This window comes from Arachis ipaensis, chromosome B5, assembly GCF_059453495.1.
Source record: "Arachis ipaensis isolate K30076 ecotype BB chromosome B5, ASM5945349v1, whole genome shotgun sequence".
Lineage (NCBI taxonomy): Eukaryota > Viridiplantae > Streptophyta > Magnoliopsida > Fabales > Fabaceae > Arachis > Arachis ipaensis.
Genome location: NC_142440.1, coordinates 3,913,800 through 3,941,001, shown reverse-complemented (window position 1 = coordinate 3,941,001; position 27,202 = coordinate 3,913,800). Strand labels below are relative to the sequence as shown.

The window sequence follows — 27,202 nt, the reverse complement described above, 5'->3', positions numbered from 1 at the left end:
TGGAAACCGTTTTATGTAAACCGGTTTACTGTAAACCGGTTTATGTGAACCGATTTACTGTAAAACCTGTGTAGTTATATATCTGAGTATGCGGTTCTTTTCATGCGCAGCCCGAGCGATGCATTAGGAGCATGAGGCGGCAGCAGGGCATGCGTCTTGATGACAGATACGTTCCATACTTGCAGATGGCAGGGCTATACCATCTTGCAAGGCTGAACGACCGGTGGTTCCGGCTAGACGAGGCGCTCGTCAGTGCATTCGTGGAGAGATGGCGTCCCGAGACGCACACATTTCATATGCCGTTCGGAGAGTGCAGGATCACACTCCAGGACGTGGCATACCAGCTGGGTTTGCCAGTCGATGGCCGTTACGTGAGCGGGTGCCTGTCAGAGTTCCATATATACATCGATGGCGGCCGTCCACCCTGGGTCTGGTTCCAGGAGTTGCTAGGAGTTATACCTCCTCCCAGTCAGGTTCAGAAGTACGCAGTGAACTGCAGCTGGTTTCAGGAGACCTTTGGTGAGTGCCCCGAGGATGCAGATGATGACACTGTTCGTCGATATGTCCGTGCGTACATCATGATGTTGCTGGGCACGCAGCTGTTTGCGGACAAGTCTGGCAACCGGATTCACATTAGATGGCTTCCATATGTAACGAGGCTGGAGGAGCTGGGTACGTACAGCTGGGGTTCGGCAGCACTGGCCTGGTTGTACCGGTGCATGTGCAGGGTGGCAAACAGACATGTTGTGAAGTTAGTGGGCCCGCTCCAGCTACTGCAGTCTTGGATCTTTTGGCGGTTTCCTCAGTTTAGGCCTACAGGATATGAGGCGTTCAGCTGGCCGTTGGCGTCGAGGTACTATACTGGGCCTATTCTTTTTCAATATGACTTACAGAATTGCGTGTATGTTAATACTCTATTGCATAATGTAAACACATATATTAGTATATGTAACTCATGTGTATGGTGCAGATGGGCAGGTTACAACCCTTCCGGTAGTGAGAAGGGTCCGAGAGTGCGGGCGTGGAGGCTTAGGATAGACCGGTTACAGTCCAGGGAGGTTAGTAGGCTAATTAATAACTGATGCTCTTTTAGTTAAATATCTTACACTTGGGTCGTACAGTTGCCCTGATAAGGGTGGGTTTGTTCTGCAGTTTATATAGATGCCGTACAGTAGCCCCGACGTACTTTAGGTGTTGCACCCGGAGGTTTTGGAGCCTCGGCACATGGCGGTGTGGCGCTCTGTGACCGCGCTGATCTACTTTGCTGTCATAGAGTGGCATCAGATAGATCGTGTTCTTCCTCAGTTTGGAGGGGTACAGGCCCCTCCGCGTCCCGCCTTGAACATCGACTTTCTGATGTCCAAGGACGGGAGAGGCGGCGATCGATGGTTCCCCTCTTCCATGCCGAAGTGGCATGCATACTGGGATGCTCGTTAGGACAGTGTATTGAGGTTCGATGTTGTTGCCGACCCTGGACCGTCTCATCAGTTCCTTCAGTGGTGGAGTCAGCATGGGAAGAGGTTCTTGGCCCCGGACACTCAGCTGGGGGATCCGAGATCAGTTCCTATACCGCCATCATGCAGGGTGAGGTGACCCCCCGCAGAGCTGGCCAGACCTCAGGGATCCAGGCCCCCTTAGATGTTGATCTGAACGAGCCTCCATCCTCATCCGCTGGTCAGCAGTTTCGTCTTGGAGGTACCCCTACATCCGCCTTCACCGCTGCATCAGAGTCTATCGCAGGATCGTCTGCAGCACCGTTGCGTGTTGCGCCACCAGTACAGCCTGCTCCGCAGGAGGAGGAGGATGAGATAGAGGATGAGGAGCCGCTTGTCCGTCGAGGTCAGAGGGCACGGGTTGCACGTCGCTGTGGTACTGGTTCGCATCTGTTTAGATGAGTCACATTTCATGTATTTGGTTTCCTCTATTTCAGTCATGTATGATAGTTAGGTGTAGTTTTCTTGTTATGTAGTGCTCTGTTTATGTCTGTTTATGTATTAAATGAAACATGATAAGGTATAATGATTTCGTTTAGTTATTAAAATGAGGATCAACGAGTCCTGTAGCATAACTTGTAATGGAAGACAACATATTCATTACTACTCACAAATAACAAAGTTCAATGCATTAATCTCAACAAGTTAGGTACGTGGTCAAGCAATGCATCTAACAAGACAACTTAAATGTAAATAACACTAACAATAACATCATGGAAACTAATTTCGCCCTGTCTGAGACGATCCTACTACCTGTGGGCATCTACGTCTAATGTGTCCGGGTTGGCGACAAAGGCCACACCGTTTTGGCCTGTTTGGATCTGCCTCATCCATATTCGTCCGTATCCTTGTGGATCTAGGCCTCCCCTCTCTCGCACGCCTTCTGTTTGGGTCCGGAATCACCGTGGGCCCATCGTAGGGTGGCCAGTAGCCCTCCGGGATTGGAGGTGTGAATCCCATCCGATAGACATTGAACACCGAGCTAATCTGATAGACGCTATGAACATAGGAGCTCCAGCTCACACGTGCGTAGGCACAGCATGCAAGTGCGTGCTGACACGGGAAATGAAGCGCCTGAAAGTACCCACAGTCACATGTCCGGGAGGCAAGCGATACTCGGTAAGTACCCAATGAGAAAGTACCAGTCGGAGTGGTCTCCGCTACGGTGAACTCGGAGTTATCACGGTCATACAACGTCACAGTGAAGCACCTGGCCGTCTTCAAGTTGGCCTCGATACACTTCACCAAATGCTGACTGAACTGCTGTCCGGTGCCCATCTGGGCCTCAGCCTCTCGCCCCTTGCGAACAAAGAGTTCGGCCAGCCTGCCATATGTTGCCTTCACCAGGGATGCTACAGGAAGATTTCTTACACCCTTGAGGATTGAGTTCACACACTCGGAGATATTCGTCGTCATGTGACCGAATCTCCTCCCTTCATCGCGATGCTGCGTCCACAACGAGTAATCAATACAGTTCGCCCACTCACACATCGCCGGGTCTTCAGACCGCAGTATATCAAACCAGTAATCAAACTCAACCTCAGTCTTCGCGTACGCTGCATTCACGAGAAGCCTCCTAGCGTCTTTGCCCTTGAATATAAGGGCGAAATTAGCCGCTACGTGTCGTATGCAGAATGCACGGTACGCAGATGGTGGTAACCAACCTCCGTCCGGGGCCTCAAGCGCAGACTTGATGCCGTTGTGCCTATCCGATATAACCAGCAGACCGGGCTGCGGGGTCACGTGCTGCCGAAGGTGCGAGAGAAAGAATGTCCACGACTCCGCATTCTCACCCTCTACTAGTGCGAATGCGACAGGTAGAATGTTGGAGTTCCCGTCCTGTGCAATCGCAATGAGCAACGTTCCCCCATACTTACCATATAGATGTGTGCCGTCAATGCTGACTAGCGGCTTGCAATGCCGGAATGCCTCGATGCACGGAGGGAAAGTCCAGAAAAGTCTGTGGAAATAAACTTGAGAGTCGTCCACCTGTCCTCCAACTATAACCGGGCTCGTCCTGAGGACCGCAACAGTACCAGGCATCGTCAGCTGGACACCCAACACCCACCTAGGTATCTCGCTGTATGACTCATCCCAGTCACCGTAGATGAGGCCAACGGCCTTCTGCTTCGCCATCCAAACCCTCCTGTAAGTCGGCCTAAAACCAAAATGCGCTGCCGTGGCGTTCAGGAGCACCTTGATGCTAACCGATGCGTCAGCCCTAACCATTGGCATAATGAACGCCGAAATCACAGAATGATCCAAACTTCTGTGATCACTTGATATGGATGTGGCCAGGCAAGTGTGAGGGCCATTGTACCGTTTGACCTCCCAAATGCCCTTGCGCTTCCGGAGACTGAGCCGAATCAACCATGTGCACCCATTCCCGAACTCGGAACACTTGCCCACATACCGGCGGTGATCGGACTCCACCACCTTGTACTGTACCCCTCGCCGGATGCTGTAAGTCTTCACACTTAATAGGGCCTCATCTTTATCCTGGAATTGCTGACCAACCTGGAACTCTGTGAGACCAGCATTCCCTTCCGCATCTCTAGCTCCGAATCCAACAGGGTGCCCTAGCGCACCCTCATGCGTCATGGCGTCCAGGTCCAGCGAAGAAAAATATGGTGGATACTGCTGTGTGCCAGAGCTAGAACCACCGCCAGCCAATGCAGGCCCAGCCGCTACAACCTCGTCCCCGCTATCATCCTCAATCGTTTCGGGCTCAACGTCGTCCTCATCAGGATCACCCAATTCTCCGTCTCCGACGCCAACCGGTGGAACGCCGTGTAAAGCGTTTGGCAGAACATCAAAGGATCCTACCTCGTCGCGGACGCCGTCATTCAAATCAACAGCAAATGACGGAGAGGCGACAAGTTGGGCCGCTGGCTCGTAAACTGGGACGGAGGAAGAAGCCACAGCAGCCATCGAACTGGAGCCAGCTGCCGTGGCTACATTGGCGGTATTCCGGTTCGAACCCCCTGAGCTGGATACCACATCAACCAGCTTTGCCAGCAACTCTGGTGTGCGGACCTCCGGAAACTGCCTCCGACAAAGAAACATGACTTGGAGGTCCTCATCACTACCAATCGTGAGACAATCATACTTCACCGTATCGTGCAGGATCGTGACTGGAATGCGATAGAAAAACTTCTTAATCCGCTTCGCACCTTCCAGGCCAAGTTTCATCAGCACAGCTCTAACCAGGTCATCATAGCTTGTCGTTCGATTCACCACAATATAGAGAGGATTCTTATCTGTGAACTTCACTCCGGACCGAGTTTTCCTCTTGATGGATCCTCTGTGGTGTACCAAAACAGCAAAACTCTCCTCTTCACTACCCATCTTAAGTCCTCTAATGAGAGCAAATCACGTTTACAGCATTTATATAGAGCTCTGACTCCTACTAATTCGAACTAACCTGGTTCGAACCATGATACATGTAATTCGAACCAGGCTGGTTCGAATTACAACAATCAACCTCTCTTTGGTTCGAACTAACCTGGTTCGAACCATGATACATGTAATTCGAACCAGCCTGGTTCGAATTACTACAGTCGACCTCTCTCCCCATAATTCGAACCAACCTGGTTCGATTTATTACACTAGGCTAATCTCCACATAATTCGAACTCAACCGGTTCGAATTACATGCTCTCCTGGTTCGAACCTAACCGGTTCGAATTATTCACATTTTTCCAGTAGTAGTTCGAACCAACGTGGTTCGAATTACTTGCTAATAGAGTTCGAACCTTGGTGGTTCGATTTATATAAAAATGCCTCTTGGCTTATTGCTGAAACAAATTTCTGTTTGGCGTATTTTGGTTAAACTTTTCTGTATGTGGCTTAATGTGGTTTTTTGCCCTAAATAATACTTCTTTTTCATCTGAGTCCGTAGATCATACTCTACTTTTACAACACAAAAATAAAATTTAAGATTACAACTTTTAAAATGGGAGAAAAACAAAATAAAATTCTTTTTCGTTTTCTCTTTTTTTAATTTAAACGCCTGGCACCTTAACGATTAAAAAATATAATCCATTCCGTATCTTTCTTTTCTATTAGATGCATAAGTCCATCTAAGAAAATTTCTGACAAAAATTGACAAAAAATATTTATGTGTGACATTAATTTGTATAGTTTGATCTTTTATCTATTTTACATAGATGATAACTATTTGATTGAAACTATTTATTGTCTATATAATCATCAAAACGTTATAGAAGGATGACAACCATTTGATTAGAACATCGTTTTGATAATTATGTAAAAGTTAAACCGTCTCAATCAAATAATCATCATTCACATAAAACTAATGAAGATCAAATCATAAAAATTACGTCACACGTAAACATTTTCTGTCATCATTTGTCAAAAATTCTTACAAAATGACTCATGCCTCTAATAAAAAAAAAGTAAAAAGTGAATTATCGTTTTATAATCGTTGAAGTGCGAATTGTATATGTTGAAAAAGGATAAAGGCCAAAAAAAGATTTTATTCGAGAAAAAATGCAATACATAAAGAATGACGAAAATATAGCATGTGTAGTAGTCACAAGCAGAAGGAAGGGTAGTAGTCACAAGCAGAAGGAAGGGTAGAGATTTTTTTTTTTTTTTTTTTGGTCAGAGAAAGGGTAGAGAATGAATGATTGGTTCTTGGACTCAACTCAGGCACAGGTAGTCACACTTCACAGGCAAACCATTTCCTAATTTTTTTACTTATTATACTACTCTTTAATTTAAGGATTTCATATCGTTTTTACTCTTGGGAAAAAAGGATGAAAAAAACCACAATGAAATCATTTTAAAAAATATCAGACATAATAACTAAATCCGTTAAGTCGCGCGCTTTGACTGCTAAAGAATCTCCTTTTTTTTTTTATAATTTTATTTTTTATTTTATCTATCCTAAATATGAGAGACTTATGCACCTGTGAATAAGGATGGTAAACAGGCCAAAATTTATGAGGTCGAGCTACATAACTCGCTAAAAAAGTAAGTCGGTTGAAAATTTGATATTGCCATAATTAAAAAATCCACTAATTTGCACCATCTAATTAAAGATATTTAATTATATATTTTAGATAATATTTTATTTATTATTTTGTTTCAAAAAATTTAATTAATAATTATATTTATTACATATTTAGAATTATAAATATTTTAATATTTATGAATTTAAAAATTATAAATTTATTAATAAATATATATATATATATATATATAATTAGCAGGCTTAGCACACTAATCTGTCATTAGACAACGCAAAAATAAAAAATTTAAGACCACTTTACTAAGCAAAATTTGCTAACCTACAAAATGACAGACTTTTGATAGGATAAGATGAACTAGCCCACTTGACATTTCTATTTGTGATTTGTGAACATGTGATGTAACCGCCCCTCCTTGAGGGACCAATAGTTGACCGCTGATGACTAGCATGTGACTCCGTTTGTGTTTAACTAACATAACTTGATTAATCACAACCTCAGCTCATGGCAATTTTTAGTTTTATACTTAACATTATAACTAATCATTATAGTTTAATTTTTAATATTGGGACAAATTAGACCACACTTACGAATTTGATCAATCAACACTTCAACTAAATGCATGTGATGAGATGCATAAGATTATAAAAAAACCTTCAACCTTAACAAACTTTCTTAATATGAATATTAATATATAAACATTTCAGTATCAAAAAATAATGTAACTAAGTTTTAAACTGTCAAAGCAAGAAATAGATAATATATATTAAGCATTTTAATACAACACACAATATGCGAAAGTTGTTACAACGTTCAATATAAATGACAACAATGTTCTAAGCAAAAAAAAAAAAAAAAAAAAAAAAAAAAAAAAAACAATTTATACTTGTAGTTTCTCTTCAATCCACCAATAGTACAAGTCTTATACTCATCTCAAGATAAATTTTTAATAAAAATAAAAAATTTTATAATAAAATGAGAATGACTGTTAAGCAAATAACAGTCTCAATTCAATTTACTAATCATTATTATCAACTTGAGATGATGATAAAGAAGCAAGACAATTTGGATACTTAAATGGAAGGGTTGTCAAAGGTTTGTCACTAGACAAACCTTGATATGCCAAACCAAATGTATATCCCAAAGCAAGAGCTACAGGTACAGCAACAGCATTTCCAACTTGTATGTACCTAAATTAAAATACCAAAAATGAAAGATAATTGTATATAAGATTGAGTTAAATAATCAACTTAACCAAAGTGGTAATAAAATGATGGATGCTATTAAGTGAAATGATATATTAGGGAGGAAAAATCTCATAAACCATGGTCAAGGACTTGAAATTTAAAGATTCAAGAAAGTAACACATTTCAAGTAATAAGAACTAAGTTTGAAATCCTGGTTAACATACCTTTCCTTAATAGGGCCAGTAAGTTTGTAGCAATCAGGAAATCCTTGTAGTCTAGCATTTTCTCGAATTGTAAGCACTCGATCTTGTTTTGGGTGAATAATGGCCTAGCAAATTAAATAAAAACAAACAAACAAGAAAAATTGAACTTGAGTTGATACATAATAATATATACAAAAGAGCATAAGCAACTTAAAACTAACAATAACACTCTAAACAGTTAATATGACAACACAAGTTTAACTAAAAACCCAGGCAGATTATAATATTTCACTATTCAAGAAACAATTAAATCCATTCAAATATATTCTAAACTAAGAAAAATATTAGTTTACTAAATAGATCACAATGCAAGAATAATACCTGATTATGAGGCTCAGCTCTAGTCACAACTGTTGACACAATTTCATCCCACCACAAACGACCAAATGGCCTGTGTTTTATTCCAAAAAAGTTAATTTGAGAACTCTTACAGTTCAGAAACTCGAGAACATTTCAAAATCAAAATCATATTACTTGATACTTACTTGCTAGATGTTCCACGAACAAATTGCATAGCATAATCAGGAACCTAAACAAAAACATATTACAAAGATATATTTGAGGATATGTTTTAATATTAACAAGAAAAAACCTATAACTAAGATAAATATTCGAGATCAGAGGATAAAACAAATATAATACCAAAGGTTTTCCAGAATTAAGCAGCACTCTTTCAACCGTCGGATCCCATTCAACTTTGTTGCCTATCACTAACACACCTGGTAGGTCCCTAAAGTTTGCACCCTATAAAAGATAAACAAGCTCCGTAAACTTAACCAATTAATAGATGAAGAAAAAAAGAATTCAACCACTGTATCTATAACAGTACCTTCTTTTTTGGAATTTGACAAACTCGATCAAAATCATCATTGTTTAATCGCAGGGGACGATGATCATATAGCATTCTGGGTACTTTGCTTTGAGAAGTACTCCCATTGTTCAATATTTCTAAAATAGAAAAAAAACCTATAATCAGGAAATATTCAAATTGTTTTGAAATATTATGTGCTGAGTGCATAATAGTAATCTAATTGTAGAAAAAAGTCATGGATCTTGCAAAGACAAAGAGAATGAATAAACTATAACTAGCAGATAAATTAATTTACTTTTACAAATTAAAGATACACACTGTAAAATCAGATATAATTCATATAATTATGATACCATGCATTAACCATGTTAAAGGTAAAAAGCATACCACTTTTACTCATTCTAATATATTTTTGAAACTCAGTACGAGCACTTGTTCCATAACTTCTTTCATCTTGACTTTCATCATTTTCAACCTAAATAGCAAGAAGATTTTAAAAATGATAATAATCAATTTATTAAATGACATCAGATTGTATATTAATAATTAACTCATTAATTCAATTACAGTAACAAAAAACACTTTAGAGAAAAATACTCACTGGAGGGAGATCTGAGATTGCATCTCCAAGAAGAAGAGCTTCAGCAAGATTACAAGTTTCGTTTTTGTCATAAGCTACTGTAGTTTCCTACATTATGACAATACAAAAACCCATTGAATATTGAAACAAAAGACAATTATCTTCGAATAAAGCAAAAGATATCTTAGTCTTTTGAATACCTCAAACTCTACCGGCGGAGCACCTCTTGACACAGCCTCATGAGTTGGTAATGGATATGGAGGCAATCTCTAACCACAAAAGGTATAGTTAAATTAGAAATATTCTCCCTAAATAAGGAAAAAACTTGAATTCCTATCAAAATAAAAAAAAAAACAAACACTATAGTATCCTTACTTCAGTGAACAAAGTTCCCCACAAAAAAACACGCATGCGAAATTGTGGAAGACCATAAGAGCCCGCAGCTAGAATGCCCATTCTTGCTTGGTAATTCATAGAAACAAGGCGGCCTATAGCATAGCGACCCAAAAATCCACCAGAAAATTTTAAAATGTCAACCACATTCTCCATAAGTACATACTTCGGCTTAAGAAATTCGATAATATCCATAAATACAAGTAGTTGTTTATTCTTTATATCTGTCAACGGATCTTCATAGTTTCTAAAGCGGTTAAAACCGCTTACTCCTTGACATGGTGGTCCTCCGCAAATAAAATCAACATCACCCTACACATTTTTTAAATATACAAAACCGATAAATAAACCATTAAAAAGAGCATGTCCAACTAAAGATCAACTGCATGAAACCAAAATTTAAATGCATTCATAGAAGAGAAATAGAAAACTTACTGGAAGAGGCAATAACTTTTTCTTAAGTCCTTGCTTCACAAAAACTTTTAAAACTTCCTTGCAATCACTATAATAACACAATCTCAATCAATTATGCAAAGCAATGGCAAAAATAGCACATAATATCTAGCAAATAAAACACACACACACACACACACACACATATATAAACTTTCATGCTTTGACAGTATAAAGAATTTTATACAGTTATTCAATCAAATTCATCCATTGAAATTACTTTTCAAGTAGTGGATTTGAAAATTAGTTATTTTTGCTAAAGGACGATGTACGAATAGTTATATGTGTAAACCTCCTTTATACTCAATGCATAAAAATTATATATACAGCTCAAATAACAAGAATATACCTTAAGCCATCTAATGGCTCCCATGTATCCTCACTGGAGTCATAACCCTTCCAACGCACCTGAAGGATTGTAAAAGCAAGATTTGTTTGCTTATATATTTTTGAAAAAAATTAAAAAAAAAAATCTTAAATTATCATTGTACAAAACTTCAACACAATTAAAACATCTCTAATACTAAATTCAATGTCAAATTGTAAAATAAGTTGCATAAGTAACATTTGCATACCTTAAAATATATCCCTGGTTTCTTAACATTATTAGGATCACCATAGCAAATAGCAAGTAACCTTTCCACCTCAAATTCCTCAGAATCAGATGGTTTTTCTGAAGCTTCATGGCCATCATCAACTTCATCATTAGCACCATCTTCATCCATAATTGAACTAGACTCAATCCTGTCGGATCCCACAAATTTTAAATCCTCACAAAGCTTAGCCCAAGCTTTTATCAGATTTAAAAAATCCTCTGCTGGCTCATTTCTCACCTAATTATCATTTTGGAAGCAGGTTAAGTATTGCAATAAAGATTTTAAAAGTAAAAATAGCAAATGTAACACCTTAATATTTTTAGACTGGGTTTAAGCCTTATTTAAATTATATTGGTCGTTGATACTCAAAACCATGCGAAATTTTTAAAACAATATGAAAAATATTTATATAAAATAATTTATATATGTAAAAATAGTGAATAACTAGTTTTTATTAGAATGGTTACTAGTTAAAAAAATATAAGTGGAATTAGAGGTAATAACATTAAAAAAGGGCGTGCTAAACTATGAAGGCACAAACAATTACAAGTTTTATTCATATCAAATAATCATAAAAAAAAACATCATAGTCACAACTGTAATCACTCAATAAAGATAAACAAGACGCATAGAAAATCTCAATTCTCTTAATTTGTATAACTATGATTAAAACAATCGCCTATTCTTTTTCCTTAATATGAATTTGGGTAAGCGCTTAACATTTCGTATCTACGTCTTTGATATCTCACTCCTAATAGTGCATTTGTTTTTCCTCCGAGCAGTGTATTACTTTGTACTGCGTCGTTCCTGAAAATGGTACGGAAAGAGGGTTGAAAAACAAAAGTTTCTCGGTAATTTATCTATATGGTGTCATCATATCCATCTCCAGCCACTCCGAATTTTAAAATAAAAACAGTGATGACGCAATATTGTTCAATTATTATTTCCAAAAGTCTTTGTTAGTCGGAATGGTATAACTTTTAGATGCTTCTCATTTACTTATGTTATGACATAAGTGACACATAAAATGACTATAGCGTTAAAACATATAAAATGCAAACTCATAAATCTCGATTTGATGTTCTCATAGGCCATAAAGCAAGGTAAAATAAATAATAAATAAGAGAAGAATAATAACATTGGCATAGATAAGTCAAATAGAATGGATCTGAATAAAATAAAGATCTTAAATGATATCATAAATCAAACAAAAGAAACTTCAGATAAAAGAAGGATCTTTGAATGAAATAAGAATAATAACTATAATTATAAATCAAACAAAAAGGATAAAAAAAGAACAATCATAATCACATTTTTCATTGTACTGTTCGTTACTTTTTTTCGTGGCTTTTATAAAAGATATTGAGCTCAAACCGGTATAAAAAGTAGGAGTCATCTCCCATTACCGAAGGTTCTTATCCCAAACGTTTTGGAGATCACATTTCCTTATCGAAGGATCATCTCGATTGATCATCTTCATTATCAAAGGATCATACCGATATTTTGTCTTTGGGGGGTCACCTTCTCTTACCGAAGGCCTCAATTCAATTTACAATCAAGGTTATTTAGATATACACAAGAAAGGAGCTATGTCAACAAAGATATATTATTATATAAAATTGATGGGAATTCCCTTCCCTTATCGAAGGTTTTTATTCCAAAAGTTTGCCGATCACCTTCCTTTACCGAAGGATCATCTCGATTCAATCAACTCCCTTGCCAAAGGATCATTTCGATTATCTTATCTTGGAAGTCACCTTCCCTTATCGAATGATCATATCCTCAGTAATGTGTATGAAATAAAAAGACATTATATCATGACATGCAATGCTAACATCTATATAAAAATAAAACATTTAAGACATGACATATAAAAAAAGTAGTATAAAACCCCTACTTCGAGTGAAGTTTCTATATGTATTCAGATGCAAATAGACGCAATTTGATACGAAGAGAGACTTGTTTTATAACTATACTTTGTATATGTTTTGATGTATGTATGAATCCTTGGGATAGAAAGGAAATCTTCATATTCCGTAGTTTGCATAATTTAAAAAGGATATCTTCTTGAATAATATATGAGTAGACTTTGTAAATACTTTGGCAGAAGATTTAGAGTGAGAGTAAGGAAATTAAAAGAGATAATGGTTTTTTTTATAATGGAAAAAGTATATAAATGACAATTTATAAAGATAATAGAAAGTGGAAAGGACAAGTTACCTAGAATATTTTGTATAGAAAAAATGGCATAGAATGAAAAAGAAATTACTCAAATAACTTTTAGGTATGTACAGATTATGTTAAGAGAATCTAATTCGCGTTTAAGTAGAATCTCCAATCTGAATCGTCACATTATAAGCCCTATAAAGTTTTCTACGTTTGGAATTTGGAAATAGCTATTAAACACAAATTTATAGAGAATTGAGTTAGTTTTAAAACGAATCTCAAACGAAATCAATTAGATAACCACCACTTGAAATATTCCTGAAATACCGTTAGTATATCATGCTGGTTGTAACCACGCAATTTTTTATTATGGACTTGTAATAAATTTATCTACCTAATTTAATTTAAATTTGATTTTGTACTGAACTTAAAGAATAAAGTTAGTTTTTTCTTATCTTTTCATATAATTAAAGATCATTCAAATTCACTAAGTATGAAATTAGTTATGACTATATCTTGAAAGGTGATTTATTGTTTGTTAGGAATTTACTATAGTTAATATTTTTATATATTTAAATTTTAAATTAAATATGTTAATTTTTCAAATGCATTTTTTTCTAATTTTTTTATTTTAAATTTTCTTAAATCATTATCATTTTAATTATTTAATTGGTTATTGAATAGTGACGTGATTCAAAAAGTTGAGATGATACACCAAAACAACAAACACTCACCTGAGTTTCAGGATGATTTAGCTTCAGACTTTTACATGCATGTTCATTTATGTCCACAGCCCACCTCTTTGAAGACAAACAAAAATCTTTGTCAAATCAATAATAACAGATGGATAAAAGTTAAATAAAAGAAATTTAATAAATTAGTCAAAACAAGCATTAACTCTGCTTACCGTGACAAGCTTAATGCCAGATATGGATGCACCAAAGCAAAGTCCTGTGGACATAGCACCGCAGCCAGAATACAAATCTAATAAAGTCCTTTCTGATGAATCAAATACATTATTTGGACATGTCTCCTCTTTCTCAATAACTGTATCATTAAGCTGACTGGGACATCCGGATTCACTAGAGACTGTTGAATTCCCATCACTTTCCATCCTTGTTTCTGGATTAACAGAGTAAATCACATTTAATTAACAAAATCAATAATTCATGCAAAAATTAAAAATTAAAAAAAAATCAACAGTAACTAATATCATGCAACAAATAAGTCTTATTCCACTGGATGCAAAATGATCTGTCACTACACACAAATAATTAGAATCTAAATCTTTTTGTAAAGCACAAACACTATGTTGAGTTGTCATGTCTGCGTGATAGACATAACACTCATCAACACTCATCCAACACGGCTATCTTATGTGTCTAACTATAATTTAATAAAAAATAAAACATTATTCTTCAGACTTTGGATATACCTAAACATTATCACATGTTACCATATTTAATCTTATTCTTAATATGTATTTTTTAAATGAATTTAAAAATAATATATATTATTATTTATTAAAATAAAAAATATTCTAAGTACTTTATACAGTTAAAAAATTAATTTATATTTTAATTTTAATAAAATATCAAAATATTATTACAATTTATCTAAAAAATAATTTATGTTTTATATATGGTGGAAACTCAGGACTCAGGTGCAGTCAATTTCACGTGAAGTTGATAACTGAGAGTCGTTTGATAAAAATTTAGCCAAATAATTCAAATTATTTAACGGCTCTTAGCTATCAACTTCACGTGAAGTTGAATACATCTAATTTTTCACCTTTATATGTATGTTGTGTCTTCGTGTTTTAGAAAAATTTAAAATTTCTATATCTAAATGTCACGTGTCCATGCATCATAAAAATCTTCTAATACTCATGATTCATCTATAGCTATTAAGATATACTCAATGTTATTTAGTATCCTAAACCAGGTTTTTATAAATTTCTCCACACGCGTTCAAACCATCTAAAGCAAAATTGAACCTACAAATAAAGTGTAATGCTACCAGTCATATCTAGAATGTCTATTCATTTAAGATGGCATCCTAACTTAGGGTAATTCACATGAATAAATAATTTGGAGTTTAAAATTATGCAGATATACTAAAGTAATTTTTGTTATATGCATGTCTTAACACCTTTATCGAATTAATCTAATTCAATTTATTATTATATAACATACAACATATACATAATAAATTGAATCATTTGTTCTACACTTAATTTTATAAATTACTATATTTTAATTATTTTGATTAATTACACATTGTATAAATATAATTAATTTTTTTATATTGGATGACTATTTGTTAATTTTAACTCTGGAATAATCCAAGTTTTAACTCTTATGTTATTTTGAAGAGTTATACTTTATAACTTTTTCAACATCAAAAATTCTGGTAACAATTATTTAGATGCTAATGAGTCAAAGGATAATTTCTAATGAATTTTTATATATCATTTATTGTTTTGTTTTGAATTTATAAGTTTGTAAAAATGTAAATATTCTTAAATTTAAACTAAAATACAAAATTTGAATTTCTACTCTTATTCGTTTTTATTTTTTTAATATTTTATTTGAATCTAAACAGGAGATTTTTTTATTAATGTTTATATTTTAAAGTTAATATAAACAATTAATTTAAAAGTAAGAAATGTCATTAAGCTGTATAAGCAGTAAATCGGATCAAGTTTATTCAGTTTCCTGTGTATATGTTGTATAATGGTAAATTGAATAAAGTTGATCTGATTTATCATATATATGTCGTATAATTGATTCGATTTACAATGTATTGTTGTATTAGTAGTAAATCGAGTTAGTTGATTCAATTTACTACTAGTAAATTATATATATCAAATTGAATCAACTGCATTGAAAAAGTATAAATCGAATTTATTTGATTCAATTTACATAGAGTCAAACGAAACATGCATGTAAACAAATTCAGTTTATGAAATATGTGTAACTTTTTTCCTCATTCAAGTTATCTCCACACATTTATGTAACATTAAACTTTTTTTCTTGTCTACATCTATATAAATTAAAATAGTGACATACAAATCAACATACATCTGAATAAAAATCCATACCTGTTACAAGACTAGAAAAGGTATGGTATCTCTCTGTGTACTTCATGTCATAATAGAGATCATAAGGAGCAATTATTTTCTTCTTTTCTTTCAAGTCCATCTGAATGAAGCAAATTGCAAATATTTACATCCCACTACATGAAAGTTGCCTAGGAAGCCACAAGTAATTTACAAATAAGAATGTGATTACGAAATAGCACTCACATCAAGTGGGATTTGAACTATTTTAACTTTGGAAACAATAGAATTAAGTGGATTGTCATCTTGTACATCAGACATAAACACCCTTTTCTCATCAATAAGTTCTGAATGTTGCTTGATGACCTGCAGCAATTTCAAAATTCGAAACAAACAGGTTTAATTAAAATAGTTCGGAGTGGAAAAACAATAACTAAAGCTGACTAAATCCCCATTTTGGTCCGTGAGATTCACGTGATTACACATTTTGGTCCTCGAAATTCAAAATTATCTATACCGGTGCTCCAGATTCAAGTCCGGGCACCAATATGGTCTTTTGATTCTTTCCGGAGATGACTAGACAAACGGAATGCTGAGATAGCACCCTCCCTGCCACGCTGGATGATGAGTAAACGACATCGTTTACACTTGGCATCCAAACAAGTCAGAAATGTCGTCGCTTTGTATAAGAAGGGAGAAGCAAGGATGGAGACCCAAAATAAAATATTTTTCTCCTTCTTTACCTCTGCTATTCTTCATTTCTAACTTGTTTGGGCACCAAGGATAAACGACGTCATTTCGTCATCATCAAGCGTGACAGAAGGGTGTCATCTCAGCATTCTGTTTGAAAGAGTCGAGTGACCATATTGGTACCCGGACTTGAATTTGGAGGACTAATATAAGTAATTTTGAATTTTGAAGAACAAATTGAGTAATTGCTTGAATCTCAAGGAGCAAAATGGATATCTAGTCAACTAAAGCTGGTATAACGAGCGCGCAGAGGTGATTGAAGCAAAAAGGATCGCACCGTGTCCTGAGCTCTGTAAAACCACTGGGCTGTGAAATATTGTTCATCATTAACAGTTTCAAACATTTCAACAATCCGGGCAATGTAGTTAAGCTCACCATCCCCAGCCTGAAAAACATGCAATACATGAACAACCGAATATGCAGTAAAACAGTAGCAGTTTACAATCGAAAGCGCCATTCAATTTTGCAAATTTTACTCCCACGTTAGAGTAACAACATGGTGCTATAGGAAAAGGATTCTATAAAACTCACAATAACACACCATATTTACAACTCTTGAATGAACAATTAACTGAAATGAGAGAAAATTAAAGGAATTGAAAGCAGAGAAAATGAGAAGAAGAACACCTTAACATAGGCATGGTCATTAAGCTCGAAAAGAACCCCATCTACCGTAGCTTGACGGAAATGGCACTTGGCCTTCAAAACGTCACCGTTTTCAGTCTTTCCACTGCAACATTATACCCACTCAGAAAATTCGCAACCAAACTAAAATAATTATAAAATAAAAAAAGGAAAAAAGAAAGTGGAATGACTGACGACTGACTTTGTTACCGATCCTTTGTAGCGCGCAGGCCATTTGGCCCGGGCCTCGTTTGGCGGAATGCGGTTTCCGACGAAGCAGCAGTCGTCGGGGTTAGGGGTGGATGAGGAACCCTTGGACTTCTTCTTTGACTTCGAAACGGCGTCGTTTGTGGGTTTGGATTGGGGTGTTTTCCTCTTACCCATCTCGGGCGAGGAAGACAAAAAAAGAGAACGACCGAGTGATTGTGTTGGATTCAGCTGAGTGAGCGAGTGAGTGAGTGAAAGAGCACAAAAGGGGTTTTGATTTTTGAAACTCCTCGAATTGGGAGGGAAAAGCCAAAAACAGCCCGCCGATTTTTTCGCTACTTTACTCCTTTAGGTAGCGTTTAGAAGAGAAACAGAATCCGAGACAGATATTGAAACAGACTAAGGCTATGTTTGGTTGGAAAGAAAGAAATAGAGAGGAAAAAAATCGAAAGGAAAAAAAGAAAAAGATAGAAATTAGGTGAATTTTTATTTTCTTTAGATGTGTTTGAATGGAAAAAAAATATTAAAATAAAAAAAAGAAATGTTATAAAAAGACAATTTTATCTTTATATTATAAAATATATTAAAAAAATAAAAGGGTAGTATTGGAAATAGAGAGAGAAATGTTAGTTTTCTCTCTATTTTTTTCAATGTTGGAGAGAAAAAAATTGATAGACCCACCATTTTTTTTCCATCCATTTTCTTTTTTCTCTAATTTTCTTCCTCAACCAAACAATGGAATAAAAATAAAACTCTAATTTCATTTACACAAAGAATAAAACTGAAACTAATTAATTGAAATAGAAGTATTTTTGGTATAAAATATTATTAAATTTCAGTATTCGTTTCCAAAAATTTTAATTCTTGTGTCTCTACTTTTTTAAGGTACTAAAATACTTTCCGTTTTTTCGTCTCCATTCCAATACCTCAAAACAAACATTATTTTATTTTATTTTTTTCTATTGATATACATATATTGAAACAAATCGAGTCTTGGAGCTTTATGAACTTTTATTGGTGTTTTTTTTTTATTTTGACTAAAAAAAACTTTTTCATATTTGAAAGTTGTCCATTTATGGTAATAATAAAAGTTGCTTGTACCCGAACGATATGTAAGTGATATTGATCAGCTTAAAAAATTATAGAAAGTAGATCAATTTAAATCAATAATTTCGCCCCAAAATGTTGTGATTCTTGTACTATGATTGGAATGAACTTAGGAAAATAATTTTATAAACGGTAAAACAAACGGGCAGATTAATCCATTATTATCTATTCTACATATTGGGAATAAAAAATCAAATCAAAATGAAATCAAATAAATTTAAATTGATTTAGATAATTTATTACATGTTTATAAATTATAACTTTGTTTTTTGGGCGTTTTTCGAACTAAAGCTTCTTCGAACCAAAAAAAGGACAACAAATTGTGCTTATAAAATGTTCGATTAATTAGGCCAACATACTGAAATTTTATTGCAAAGCAAAACAAAGATACACCGGATAGGTGGATCTAGTTTGCACACTCTCTTATTACAGTAGTGCTATGCTGCTATATAACCATAGCTATATTTATTCAACAACTTAAACATAATAGTTTACCCTAGGGGTGGTAATGTTAATTTAAAAGTGCTGTTGATTTGCACAATCTAAGTTACTCCCATAGCCAATCTTCAAGATATCACAGTACCTCTTGTAAAATCCAATCCTGTTATTGGAGTTTGTGTTGGCACCTTTCCCACATTCAATCCCACCGTTGATTATGTTGGTGATGACACCGTAGCCTGGGACTCGACCTGCCGCCGAGTCAGTGGCGGTTGGCCTCCATGCGTTGGTGATGACGTCGTGGCACGAGGGCTTGTTTCCTTGTGGTGTCATCCAAAACCATATAGCTGTTTTGAATGATATTACCGCATTTGTTGCTACCAAGTCTGGATTGTTTATCAAATCTGCCTTTATAGCTTGTCCAGCTAGCTGATAGTTGGAGTTGCTAAATGGAAAACAATGTATGAAAAATAAATAAAATTAGACTTAAATTTGTTTCAAAAAATATTAGATATAAAATGGCGGACTGATCATTTATTTGTATAAAGACTAAAAATATTGTGACAACATATCTTATTAGAGGCCAAAGCTAATTACATCATATATGAAATATACATACTTTCAAATTAATAATTACCTTGTAAGCTGAATGGGACCACGGCCATAATATTGCTTGCCAGCGGGGCATGGTGCTTGTGTAGAATCACAGTGCTGTTCTTTAGTCTGTTCCCTCAAAAAGCAATAACCCCATTCAAATTCATCTGCAGCATTAGCCGTTCCTCCTGCAACATATAATTAATACGGTAATATTAGAGAATCAAAAAAATATAATTAAATTTTATTTTAATTTATATTTATTAATTACGATAATATAATATATAATAAATATATTAAATAAGATAAATTGTGATTTATTTTAATTAGTTTTTTTATTATTAAATATTTTTGTATTAATTACTATACTAAATAAATATCAAATAAAATAATTTTTTATTAATATTCACTATTTTTTTATTATTAAAGATTCTGTAATTCGATAACATATCCATATCTATAATCTATAATAATATATAATACGAAAACTGAATTTTCATATCTAAATTTATATTCCAATATTATTCTTAATGATAGAGATTTTTCTGTACATGTATCAGTTACTTAAAATAAAAGACGTTTTACATTCACAGTAATACATGTTTTTCTATCTTATTTTCATTATATATTTTACTCAAAAATTTATTATCAATTACTTACCGTTACTACAACTATTAGTGAAATATAGAATGAAAATGAGATAGAAATTCCTTTCAAGATAGTTGTAGGAACTGTAAGTAATTGATAATAAATTTTTTAGTGAAATACATAATAAAAATAAGATAGAAAAATATGTATTGCTGTTAATGTAAAAGGTATTTTATTTAAAGTAACTGATACATGTGCGGGAAAATCTATATTATTAAGGATAATATTAGAATGTAAATTTGGATATGAAAATTCAGTATTGACATTATATATTGTTATAGATAGTTGTTTACTAAAAAAATAATGTTAAGTTTAGTCACTAAAATTTTCAACCTCGTCATAACAGTTATTTGTTTTTGAAAATGACTAAATTATTCCGTAAATTTACAAACATAAAATCAATTTGATCATTTTAAAAGATCAAAAACTGTTATTTTGATAAACGTTGAGAATTTTAAGAACTAAATTGAATATTAACTTTGTACACTAATGTGTGTACCTGTTGTCTCGTGTGATGTTTGGCCGAAGAAGGCGGCGAGTTCTCGCTTGCGAGTGACGTCATCACCGGTTGTTCCAAAGGCGGGAAATGCTCTGGCGGCGGTGACAAAAGCATTGTAGGTGTAGAAGCCATGGGCTTCGCATCTGGAATCGGTTAAGTGCTTCAGGAATTCATTATAGAGAGGCTGAGTGATTATGGTTCCAGCATCGTCCGCACTTGCACCTAAGGCTTGAAGTAGTACTATTAAAGCCAAGGTGAATGCAAAGAAATTGCAAAACTTCATTTTTATTTGTTTTTTTTTTTCCACTCTAACACTCTGTTTTGAGTTTGGGATGTACCATATATCTATATATAGGAAAAGATATAGGAAAAGTATATATATACGTGTCATGTTAAATAATTTTTTTATGTCAAGAATATTATCGTATATATTATCCATTAACATATATATAAGGTTTAATTTTTATGTTCTCATAGACTATAGTACATAAGTATATGAAAAGCAATTCTAGCCCAATATGATTAATACACCAAATTTAGTTGTTTTCCAAATCATGGCGAGTGAATTCTAACATCTTGAAACATGTTATTTTTTTGTCTCCTCTGACTAGAAAAAAAATTGCATTATTCAGGTTTCAATTGATGAATAACATTCCAAAGAGTTCAAAGACTTTCTTTTCTTTTGTGCCCCCACAACATTGACTATATCAATGCCGTGAAGTGGAGGAATTGTGTTATATGAAGCTGATGAAGCGTTCTAACTTCTAACAAAATGGTGACTCTTAGTTCGAATTTTGACAAAAAAGTTGCACCGTCCCCTTATCTCATTAGATTGAGATTTTTCAGATACGGAAAAGTAATACTTATGGGTTAATAATTTACTTTATTTTCTTAATTCTAAGACAGAACTATCATTTCTTTTTCATATGGACCGTCGATATGTCACATAAATTTATGTCTATTTATGTTAGCTAGACTTGACTAAGGCTTTTCTTAAGTCTTTGCCGTGACCAATAAAGAGAATACGTAAAGTGGGGAAATGCTTAGGTGGTGTTTTTGTGGAAGTTGCTGGGAAATTTATTAAAGGGCATTCATGGAAATTCACCCCCATTCAAAACGGTTACTATGAAGCTAGCTAGTCAATAATGCAATACCATATATTATATAAGAAAGTTTATCTAAAGAGCAACGCTAGGAACAAAAGGGTATTAGTCAAAAATCATCTAAAATATTTTTGGGTAAATTCAAAATCTTTACGAGTTAATATATATGGATGTTTCTTCTATTAAGTATTAGAATATTTTTTTTTATACTAACTGGATGTTTTTTTATATATTTTTCGAATTTTTTTGTATTGCAAATGTGAATGTCTCTATTTCTTTAAAAATTTCATATTTTTTTCAAATTTTATAAATATTTAATTATTTTTATTAAAATATAACTGGATATTTCTTTTGTTAAGTATTAGGATGTTTTTTTTTTTTCGTATTAAATGAATTTTTTTTATATTTCTGTAATTGTGTAGTTTATTGTAGTCTCTTTAATCATCAAAAAGACACCTAATATCCCATAACACAGCTTCGCGTTACTATAACTGGCAATCATGGTGCCCCAAGACACAAAATCTCGTTCTGGTATTTTGTCGAACAGTTCCCGCGCGTGCGTAGTCTCACCAATTTTAACGAACCCATGAACCATGGCATTATAAGAGACAACATCATGTGAGAACTCTCGTTGAACAGCTTGTGAACATCGTGGACGCGGCGATGGATGGAGTAAACGCATATGAGGGTGTTGAGGGAGAAAGGATCGGCAAGAAAGCCGAATTTAAAGGCCTGAGAGTGTAGCGAGAGGACGATGAAGATGGAAGAAGAAGAAGGGAGAAGGGAACATGCCTTGAACGCAAAAGGGAAGGTGTGGAAGTCAGGAGCGAGGGAGAGGCGGCAGAGGGTGACGAAGTTGTAGAGGGCGGAAGAAGGGGATGAGAGGAGGGTGTGGGTCGCGGTGATAGAAGAGGAATGGATCGGTAATAGAAGAGGAGTGGGTCGCGGTGAGAAGGCGGATAGAGCCTGACGGTGAGAGAGAGAGGTTTGTGTGTGTGTGATTGTTAGAGGTGGGTAGGTTAATGTGAGAGAGAAGATGAGGGTTGTTTTTATAGGTTTTAATTAGATTTACTTAATTAATTTTAAATTTTTTAAATTTTGAATTAAAAAATTTAAAATTAATTATTAATATAATTTAATGTGGTTTTATTTAGTTTTTGGCTAATAACTTCTTGGTTCATATACTTTTTTTTTCTAAAATATATTATATATAGGGGAAAGCTCAGTATACAAGCGATTAGGGCTTGTAACTATTACAAGTTCATTAACGCCTAATCCACTAAAACGCGTTGCAACTCCTACGTCACTTACACGCGCTATACAAAGATCCCGCGTTTGTATAACTACCAAATTTAAAAGATTTGTTTCCTTCTTTGTTTTCCTTCTTTCCAAATTTCATCGTTCTTCTTCTCGCGCGTCTTCCCCTGGTTTTTCGATCGTTCTTTTCTTCTCCTTTCTCATTGGTTTGTTCTTCGTCATTGACGTTAGTTCTTCTCTCTGTAACTCCAGTTTCGTTTTCTTTTCGATTTTCTGGTTTCTGAAATCAAAGTTTGAACTCATTTTGAAGATAATAGATGATTCAACCTCAGATTGTCAGCTGAATCAGGGCGAAGTGGAGCACAAATAGGAAGGAAAACGAGATTAAGAATCAATTGATTACATGTAGCAAAGAGGAAAAATGAAACCCTCATAGCAAAGACTCATTTGATAGGAATTGGAATGATTTTCTGCTAAATTTTGGTCTTGTGGACAACAAGTGGCTTTCAGGTAGTTTTGGGTTAAAATCTGCAGCAGAGGTGTAAATTTAATTTTTTATCGGGTGTATTTATAGTCTGTGTTTGGGTGTATTATGCAGATCTCTATGCAGACCGTCATATATGGGTTCCAATCTATTTGGAATTCTGGATCACCACTTCATATTATAGTACCTGTAAATTAGACATTTTGAATACACCAGAGAGAGTTTAATTAATTTTGGTCTTGTGGACAACAAGTGGCTTTCAGGTAGTGTTGGGTTAAAATCTGCAGCAGAGGTGTAAATTTAATTTTTTATCGGGTGTATTTATAGTTTGTGTTTGGGTGTATTATGCAGATCTCTATGCAGACCGTCATATATGGGTTCCAATTTATCTCGATCACCACTTCATATTATAGTACCTATAAATCAGACATTTTGAATACATCAGAGAGAGTTTAATTAATTTTGGTCTTGTGGACAACAAGTGGCTTTCTGGTAGTGTTGGGTTAAAATCTGCAGCAGAGGTGTAAATTTAATTTTTTATCGGGTGTATTTATAGTCTGTGTTTTGGTGTATTATGCAGATCTCTATGCAGACCGTCATATATGGGTTCCAATCTATCTGGATCACCACTTCATATTATAGTACCTGTAAATCAGACATTTTGAATACACCAGAGAGAGTTTAATTAATTTTGATCTTGTGGACAACAAGTGGCTTTCAGGTAGTGTTGGGTTAAAATCTGCAGTAGAGGTGTAAACTTAATTTTTTATCGGGTGTATTTATAGTCTGTGTTTGGGTGTATTATGCAGATCTCTATGCAGACCGTCATATATGGGTTCCAATCTATCTGAATCACCACTTCATATTATAGTACCTGTAAATCAGACATTTTGAATACACCAGAGAGAGTTTAATTATGGAAAAAAAATTTACTTATAATTGGATCAAATATATTTACACCATGTGTTCAATTTCTTACAAGAGTATATAACAGTTACATTAATCAGTGATAATATCATTAGAATCTATCTGACAAAATGGACTCAATAACAATGAGGATGGCCTGGACAGTCTTATTGCATCACTTCTCCTCGCTCATATTTCTGAATTTCTCACTCAACAGATGAGTTGCACACTTTAGGTCTTTGATTTGCTGTAAACAAAGCAAAATTAGAGTTAGATATATTTCTATTATGAAAAACTGATTTGATCGAAGACATATATTTGTTCTTACATTTTTTTCAGCTTGGTTTCTGCCTGCCATTTTTTCTGAAATGAAAAATACACCCATAGATATCAGTCAGATATCACTCAAATACACCCAAATGATTACAGAAATACACCCAAAGGATTACAGAAAATACACCCAAACGGTTACAAGAATTCACCCAAACCAAAATTCGTTGAAGTACATCTTATGCATAATTCAGAACTCTTTCTCTTTCTTCTCCTCATCTTCTGCTGCTTCTTCTTCTTCAAAAACGATTTTACCATGAAAAATCGAAAAAAAAAGAGAAAACAGAGAGAAAAGACGTAAATGAAGAAGAAAAAAAAGAGGAAAACGAGGAAGAAGAACGTGCAGAAACGAAAGAAAAGGAGAAGAAGAAGAGTAAGAGGAAGAAGAACGTGCAGCAAGAAGAAGAAAAAGAATTTTAGAAACCATGAAAATCGAAAAAAAACGAAGAAGAAGAAGAGGAAGAGGAAGAAGAGGAAGAGGAAGAGGAAGAGGAAGAGGAAGAGGAAGAAGAAGAAGACGAAGACGAAGAAGAAGAAGAAGAGAAGAAGAAGAAGAAGACGAAGAGGAACCGTTTGAGTGGGGCGCGTGTAGTTACGCTCCATTCAAAACGAGTTAATGAAGTTTGGGCTGATAACTTGTAAAACTTGTACGGCCTTTTTACTTGTATGTGTAGCAGGCCCTTTATATATATTTTATATAATTAATAATAACGGTTAAAATTATTAGAATTTCGGTATATTTGGTATACTTAAAATTCTTTCTATTATATATATATGAGGCTGTGTTTGTTTTAAGGATAGGACATAAAAGCACAAAATCGATATTTAACAGATAAAATATAAACAGAAATATTATATCTATAAATACTGGGTTAATATATTTTATATTTATTCTTATAAAAAATTATAAAAATATTAACAAAAAATATTTTTTATTTTTTATTTTTTATTTATTATTCTTATTAATTTTTTATAATTATATTTTTTATTATTATATTTTTTTTCAATTTTTTAAATAAAAAAATAAAAAAATAAATTAAATTTTATAATTTATTTTATTTTATTATCAAATATAATATAAAAATACTAAATTTTATATTTTTATTTTTTATATCTTATTCTTAATATCTTATTTTATCTTATTCTAACCAACAAATGCAGCTGAGTATTATTTTAGGTTTTGCATTTCATCAATCAACGTCTTCTTTCAAGCTTTGTTACATTTGCCATGGATGTATAATCTAGTCTTTAATGAGACCTCCGTGACAGATGATGCAGACACGTATAGCCGCATAAAAAGAGTTATCATCATGTAATATGCATGAACAAAATAAAGACATGATTTGTTGAGGCCACCACACATACATATATTCATAAAATTTCGTGTTATCAATAATAATTTATTATTTTTTAAATGTGTTATGTTTTTTCCCTTAAACTGTTAGAGTCAATTATTTTGAAACAAGGTACACAGTATTTTTTAAAAAAAGTTATATTTTAATGTAATATTTTATACCATCATTTAATTACATTCTATTTTTTATATAATTATTTATATAATTAATATATAAAATAATTATTTTTATTAAACGATTATATTACTTAATTAGAATCAAGAGAAGACAAAAAAAGTATTGGCAAAAAAAAAGAACGACAGAAAAGAACATGCAATAAAAAGATATAAGTGTGTTGGTTGATAAAGTGTGTGTTTGAATTACAGTTTGTAAACGGAAATTTGTATAGTCTCGACAATAAGTTGTTCGATTTAGAGGTAAAATTCGATGGATGGTCATATCGATCAAAGTGAAATTGGTTTCAGGAGTTGGTAAACCTAGTGTGCAAGGATGGTTACTAGTAGGGCTGGCAATTCATATTCTATCTGCGGGTATCCAATTCGGTCTAACCCGTTCAGATAGGGTAGGCTATCCGACCCGCTACGGGTAGGGTAGGGTATGATCCGGGTATGCCTGCGGGTAAGGTAGGGTACGGTAATTTAGGGTGTACCCTACCCTAACTTACTCGCACCTCGTATATAAAACATATTTTATAAAATTTAGGTATATAGTGAAGAAAGTGAAAGTTGAACCTAGGGGTGTCAAAAATCTTTAGGAGGCGGGGATCCCTGTGGGGACCGCCCTGAATGGGCCTCAATGGTGGGGAATTTTCCCCGTAGGGATGGGGATGGGAAGCGAAATTCCCCCGAGATAGGCGCAGAGACCCGAGCGGGGATTCCCACTCCATCCCCGATAATTCCCCGAA

The 27,202-nt window shown here is 34.4% G+C and overlaps 2 protein-coding genes across 2 annotated transcripts; both read right to left on the bottom strand.

Annotated features, from left to right (window-relative positions):
* Positions 1–7,216: 7,216 nt before the first annotated feature.
* Positions 7,217–17,942, bottom strand: LOC107642522 (DNA (cytosine-5)-methyltransferase 1). The gene is made up of 20 exons (XM_016345911.3): positions 17,573–17,942; positions 17,374–17,476; positions 17,024–17,131; positions 16,243–16,362; positions 16,039–16,138; positions 13,843–14,057; positions 13,670–13,735; positions 10,749–11,006; positions 10,523–10,581; positions 10,156–10,222; positions 9,703–10,032; positions 9,528–9,596; positions 9,349–9,435; positions 9,135–9,222; positions 8,766–8,884; positions 8,579–8,680; positions 8,422–8,465; positions 8,258–8,327; positions 7,898–8,001; positions 7,217–7,676 (listed from the first exon to the last, which is right to left on the bottom strand). The coding sequence occupies exons 1-20, from the start codon at positions 17,752–17,754 to the stop codon at positions 7,505–7,507; spliced, it is 2,463 nt and encodes an 820-aa protein (XP_016201397.1). The 5' UTR covers positions 17,755–17,942; the 3' UTR covers positions 7,217–7,504.
* Positions 17,943–19,029: 1,087 nt separating this feature from the next.
* LOC107642521 (acidic 27 kDa endochitinase) lies at positions 19,030–21,207 on the bottom strand. Its single transcript, XM_016345910.3, has 3 exons — positions 20,864–21,207; positions 19,760–19,904; positions 19,030–19,567 (listed from the first exon to the last, which is right to left on the bottom strand). The coding sequence occupies exons 1-3, from the start codon at positions 21,144–21,146 to the stop codon at positions 19,201–19,203; spliced, it is 795 nt and encodes a 264-aa protein (XP_016201396.1). The 5' UTR covers positions 21,147–21,207; the 3' UTR covers positions 19,030–19,200.
* Positions 21,208–27,202: the final 5,995 nt, after the last annotated feature.